This window comes from Daucus carota, chromosome 3 (genome assembly GCF_001625215.2).
Source record: "Daucus carota subsp. sativus chromosome 3, DH1 v3.0, whole genome shotgun sequence".
NCBI lineage: Eukaryota > Viridiplantae > Streptophyta > Magnoliopsida > Apiales > Apiaceae > Daucus > Daucus carota.
Window position 1 is genome coordinate 51894995 of NC_030383.2, and position 6445 is coordinate 51901439.

The 6445-nt window shown below is 34.4% G+C and overlaps 1 protein-coding gene across 1 annotated transcript; it reads left to right on the plus strand.

Moving 5' to 3' along the window:
* The first annotated feature begins 2985 nt into the window (after window positions 1–2985).
* LOC108215392 (PLASMODESMATA CALLOSE-BINDING PROTEIN 2) lies at window positions 2986–6119 on the plus strand. The gene is made up of 4 exons (XM_017387895.2): window positions 2986–3206; window positions 3555–3794; window positions 3870–3903; window positions 5571–6119. Exons 1-4 carry the CDS (start codon window positions 3155–3157, stop codon window positions 5836–5838), a joined length of 594 nt encoding a protein of 197 aa, XP_017243384.1. The 5' UTR covers window positions 2986–3154; the 3' UTR covers window positions 5839–6119.
* The last annotated feature ends 326 nt before the right edge of the window (window positions 6120–6445 follow it).

A 6445-nucleotide genomic window follows, 5' to 3' on the forward strand; every position in this document is an offset into this window, starting at 1 on the left:
GCAAACTTGTGAAAATTCGGTTTTGATGTCACAAAGAGAATTGTTTTTGCTAGTTTAAATCTATGAGTTTGGGTTGAAATAGTGATGATCTCTAGGTGTAAGATTTATAAAGATCTCTGAGAAATATTTTGTTAAAAAGTTGAATTATTGACTTATGATTCATCATATCATTTCAGAGTTTGCTAACTATTTAAATTCAGTCAGCGAGGAATGGTTGATGTTATTCCGTTGGTTATAAATAATCATGATGATCATACGAGGATTAGGAAAGATAAGTTTTGATTATATAAATATGTATATATGCTTTGACTTCTCGGGTATATGTATTTATATAATTAAAATTATATTTCTTATAGTATGAGAATGATTGAGAATGAATGAGGTATGATTATACAAGGATTAAGGACTTTAGATTTTGGGATTATATGCATATAAATACCTGAAATCTTTATTCCTTATAGTATAAAGATGAGATGTGGATTGTTGAGGCGTGATTGTGTTTTAATTGATATTGGTTCAGTACTTGTTGGTTTATTGAGTTGGATTGAGTTGGTTATTTGTTGAATAGGATAAGGAAACAGGTGGATAGTCCGATAAATAGAGGAGGTGCTGCCGAATTTTTGTTAGAAACTATATATGTTTTACTAGTTAAAGGAAATTAAATAGATAAGAATAAGGTGACACGGTTGACTAAAACATGTTATATGCTAACTCATCAATATTGACTTTTAATAGCTATAAAAGTTTATTGTCCAACTGTGTGCTATGTGTTTATCTGACTATATAATATGTATATGGATTTACGAAGGGTAGCTAATTACGGATTTTAAACGTTATTTGATATTAGTTAACTCCGTCTGCGTCGACAACTGAAGTACCGTGTTACTCTTGGAAAATCAACCAAGACTTGTATATCAAGGACATTCAGAAGTAGTTGAATAGCTTTGCGAACTGAATCAGGTATAGTTCCTTAAGACGAAGCTGTGCTGTGAGATAGCCCGGTAGAATTAAATCGGTATGAACATCAGCAGAACTGAGGCAAGTATTCTTATCTTTACTTATTGTTCAAGTGATATTTTCTTTAAACCCTATTATGCAAGTATTCCCATTCCTCTCTTGTATATTTGAAAGTGCAAGTATCTCTATCTTCACTTATTGTTCAAGTGATATTTTCTTCAAACCCTTATGCAAGTAATTCTATTCTCAACTTGTATTTACTGCAAGTATTCCAGTTCAAATGCTATATTTAAAAGCTGAGTGCTCTTTCCTCAAAACTTTTACTTATTGCAAATGCATGACTTAAGTACGATTTTGAGTTGGAAAGAGTGACTTATCAAATTGATACACATGGTTTTAAATCTCTATAAATGTTTTTCATAACTCGGTTTAGTTCCTCGGTTGTAAGGCTTATCCGTTGTAAGTATACTTCCTATGGAATAAACCTTTTCTTAAAAATGCAATTATTTAGAACTGGGAAGCAAAAATAACAGATATTGGAGTTGCGTAAGAGGTCCGTTATCCCATAACGGCCCAGCTTAGTTGATTGCGTAAGAGGTCCGTTACCCTGTAACGGCCCAGCTTGAAGGGTGCGTAAGAGATCCATTTTAGATGGCCCAGCAATGTATAAAGACCTAGCTAGTCTTTAGTTCCGGAACAAATTTTAATATAGGACATTTGTGTAAACAATGTCCGGGTTATCAATGGACTGATCATCTATGATAACTTTTAAAAACGTCCAATATATCTGAATGCTTTAGAAATTCATATATACTTTTGAATTGTTTTGGTTTCAAGTTAAAAGCATGTTGTTTTGTATACTTCCAGTTCAATTACTTTCTCTGCATTAACTCCTGTTTCTTTTTAACTATTATACTTGCTGAGCATTCTTTTGCCCATTCTTGCTATTTCTTCTCTAACCCTTTCAGATAATGTTAAAGATGATTCATCTGTCTAGGCTGAGCGTAAGAGTAATGCTAGGCAAGGATTCCAAGTGATAAGTTGTGACTGAATGATCAGGTAAAATATTCAGGAAGATGTCTGCGAGATTAGTGGGAATTGGAGTTGGCTTAATTTTGCTTCAAATGTAAAATAAATTTATTAAATATTATCAGCTACTCTGATAATTTAGATTGGGTTGTAATAAGATTTATTAGTTTTGATTCTGATTTCAATACTATAGTCTGTTTGCGATCCTGTTTAAAGGGGGTTAAACTTTGTTCTTTTAAATCTTTTATTAAAGCTTTCAGGTTTTAAATTCTTTGATTTATATTAGCTTTTCAAAAATACAGGTTTTCAAAACTGTAAATCATTTTTTTTATATCCAGGTTTTGAAATACTTGTTTTTACTTTCTCTCAAAAATACAAGTTTTAAATTGTTTTTTAGTGGCTCAAAAATACAGGTTTTAAATTATTTTTATTTACACGTGGCACCAAATCCAGAGCCCCGGATTTGAGGGCTGTCACATATATGATTTACTTTGTATACATGAAAAAATTATTCATGCATTATCTGTTTGCTCCGTTCAAGTAACTTTTAAGAGGGTAGTTATAGACCGTCATCTCACAGATTTAACTTAGATGTTTTTTGCAAAATCAATCCAAAAAAATTGGAGGTAGGTGACAATGCAAGAACATGATTACTTTTCAGAAAAAAAAACAAATAAAATTAAGATTCGTCTTACTTTAAATTGCTAATTACGTGTATAAATTTATTTTCATTTTTTCACCATGAATTATAGTCCAATTTTGCAATTTTATATATTAGTATTGGTATTACATCAAGATTTTTATAATATAAATTTATTTTATCCTACAAATATTAATTTTGAAACATTAATATACCTTTTATAGACATCCACAAAATTATTTTATTCTACAAATATTAATATTGAATCATTAATATAATTTTTATAGGCTGCCGCAACGCGCAGCCCGTAATATATAAACAAGCTGGTGGGACGGACTTAGTATAAATCAACAGGCTAGAGCGGGCCAGTGGCACCCTACCACCATCTCATCATCACAGTCCTTTGCTTGCTCCTTGTTACATTGTCACTTTATCTGTACCACAACCAGATACACTCCGATATTACTCTTATCACACATACATTCATCTGCTTCACCTAAGATCATACATAACTCTGTTCTCTCCTTGATGGCTCGTCTAGTGTCTTTGGTGCTTCTCTTGGTCATGGCTGGGCATGCAGGCAAGCTCCTTCTTACTATTTTTCTAGGTCTTACCAGATTAATGCATAGAAAATGTAGTAAAAGTTGCTCAAAATTGGGTTATATATATATGGTGGTGTTTGGGAAACGATGAGAAGCACTTCCTTTTTGAATAAGTTGTTTCTACTTCTCCAACCTGTTTGTGTAAAAAGCCAAAAGCACTTATAAAAAGCTGAGAATGCTAGCTTTTGTTTCAGGACTTCTACTTTTTTTCAAACAATTTAATTACTTTTAAATCTTAATTTACTTCTCATTTCTAGTCAACTTCTTTACTTTAAGCAAGAAGAATTTTTTTAAAATTAACTCAAACGCCCTTATATATGGTGTAGGTGCAAATTGGTGTGTTTGCAAACAGGGACAGAGTGATGCAGTGCTGCAAAAGGCTCTAGACTACGCATGTGGAAGCGGAGCAGACTGCAACCCCATCCATCAAAATGGACCTTGTTTCAACCCAAACACTGTCTTGGCTCACTGCAGCTATGCCGTCAACAGCTATTTCCAGAGAAAAGGCCAGGCTGCTGGCACCTGTGATTTTGCTGGTGCTGGCCTTGTTGCTCCGTCTGACCCCAGTGAGCCACAGCTTCTTCAAATGCTCATTTCATATCTTTTTCATAGATTATAATCTTTTATCTTTTAACTTGCAGGCCTTCCTGGATGTGTTTATCCTTCCACTGCCAGGTACATATTCTTATGTGGTCCTCTTTTATTCTGTTTGTTACATCAGATTCATATCCTTGTGTTCACATTAAAAATCCTAGTTTATACGGATAGTTGCTAATTTGGTCCGAATTTGGAAGTTGGAGGTTTGGGATAAAATTAGAGGTTTGGGTGTTTCATTTTAATCCGCTAATGTTAGTGTTTGATAGTTAGCGGATTGAAATAGAAGTTTGAGCTCAAAAAGCTAATTTTTAAAAAGCTACTTTGATTTTTTTGAGTTAGAGGTTTTGGTATGTGTTATGAAAAGCTAATCAAACAGCTATTTATCAAATAGTTTTACAAAAAACCGCTAATTCAATCCGCTAGTCAAAACATCTATTTCAATCAGCTAGTCAAAATATCTAATTCCGCTAATTTCCAAACAGGGTCTTACTGTAAATGGTTAATTATGTTACGGCATGTGTTTTTCAAGGACCCGGAGTCCCTCTCATGTATATATATTTATTTGTATTTGCTCTAGTGATTTTTGTTCACTCTTTCAAAACTCAAAGTGAAGAGAAAGCTTGTGCTTTTTGAAATTTGAGTGTGAATAATGACTTTATTATTACTATTTTATACACTTATGACTTCCCATACATTAATCTGGTCTAAAGCTGAACACTAGATTCCTTTGTTTAAGGGCTCTTGTCAGTTTTCCCCTCAAAACACCACTTTATTAGTATGTGTAGCTATCATATGATTAAATGTCTTATTATTAGAAAAATTGAGGTAGCTTTATGCCTTTTTTGAGAGCATATACAGACCACAGTCCCTAGTTCATTCATTAAAGGTGGCTCTTTCTTGGAGCTACTTGTATGATTGGACTTTTATGCTACTGTTGGAAACTTTCACAGTGTTCACCTCAAATTACTCTCGGATCCAACCATATTAATTACAGTAGATCTCAAGTTACTTATTACAAAGATATGCCTAGGGGACAGGGCCCTTCATTTTGTTAATTAGAGTACATGAATTTAATGATTTTTCTTTGAGATTATCAAGTGGAAAAGAAATGAGTTGTAAAAGGTATCCTAGGCCTATCTTTACCCTGAAGGTAAATTAACATTAGTGCTAATTTTGAGATTAAAAAAAACTAGGTACAGAGCTCCTTGTATTGATGTCCCCACCCCACTAATAATCAAAAGTTGCTCACCACATTTAGCCAGAAAAAAAAAAAGTTGTTCTCCACTGTGGTTAGTGGCAGATGGATGTTTTGCAGCATACGTGTTTGTGAAGGGTGATTCAGGGCCATTGGTTGAATATTGTTTATGATATGTGAAATAAAATGGTTTGTTTAAACCTGTGTATTGCACTGTGGCCATGCCTCTGAAGTCTGAAGTATTTTCTGAATGATTTTTTGAAAATCAGTTTTTCCAGTTCTCAGTGCATTGTGTTGTTTTTGTTTGAGAGATACTGCTACCGAGTGTGATATACTTGGTATGTTCAACGTTTCTTATTGCACTGTTGTGACAGACAAATGTTATAATTCATAAACGTTGTTGGGACATATGGATCTTATTATTGCATTGTCACGTATGAATCTTATTATTGCTTGTTCATAGCATATATTCAGCATCCAATACATGTTCATGGAGTATGATCTAATGTCTATTTCCACAACTTTATTTTTATGCCTATATTGGAGCCAGTGCTACTACCAGCACAGGGACAAACACCAACACACCTACAATTAACTCACCAGCCACCACTACAACAACAACTCCTATCGGTGGATCTCCCTACGTAACCACCCCTGGCAATGGTGTCTTGGGCGGTGTTGGCTCCGGGTTAGGTCCGTCAGGACTTGGCTACAACACTGATGTTAGTCATGGTGGGGTTACACTTCAACAAGATTTAAGCATCTCCGGGCTATCCACTGCCACCATGTTGACAATGCTCGGTTTATTCTGTGCTTAACGATGCATAATAGCCGAGCATGGTTATGGAACCGGAGGATAATGGATTTCGAATGTGCAAATAGTAGTAGAGATTTAATGTAATTGTAGCTAGTGGTAAGTGGAGCCTGCAGGAATATATCTAAAAGACGACATCCTTGCTTGTTTCTTGTCTTTTGTTATTATCCATTTGGCTGAAAAGAAGGGCTCTTGATTCCCTTTGGCTTTGCCATATGGTTGCCACTTGCTTGTGTAGCTACTATCTTTTCTCTCCTTTGGAATGTAAGTTGTTAATTAATCCGACTAATGTTTCTAGCTAGAATCTGGGATATCTAATCTGTGTTTTTAAGCAACTGATGCTGTATCAATCTTTTAAAACAGTCTTTCTTGTGAGAATTGGTAACAAATTAACTATTGTGGTCTCCATCTTTTCGACTCTTGGTTTCACCACCATAATACGAGTTTACATAATGTGGATTCTGGAGCAGCAGAAATGATGAATACTGTTGTCCCATATGAGCCAACTGAGAGATCAAATGAAAGCCTTTGCCCTGTTCGCACACACTAACATTTCGATTCTTGTAAGATTGCTTTTGTGAACATATATTTTATTTCAAATTTTGGATTTC

Coding starts and splice junctions, on each gene's coding strand:
- LOC108215392 (XM_017387895.2), top strand. CDS start 3,155: ATGGCTCGTCTAGTGTCTTTGGTGCTTCTCTTGGTCATGGCTGGGCAT. Junction 3,795..3,869: donor TGTTGCTCCGTCTGACCCCA/GTGAGCCACAGC, acceptor TTTAACTTGCAG/GCCTTCCTGGATGTGTTTAT. Junction 3,904..5,570: donor GTTTATCCTTCCACTGCCAG/GTACATATTCTT, acceptor TATTGGAGCCAG/TGCTACTACCAGCACAGGGA.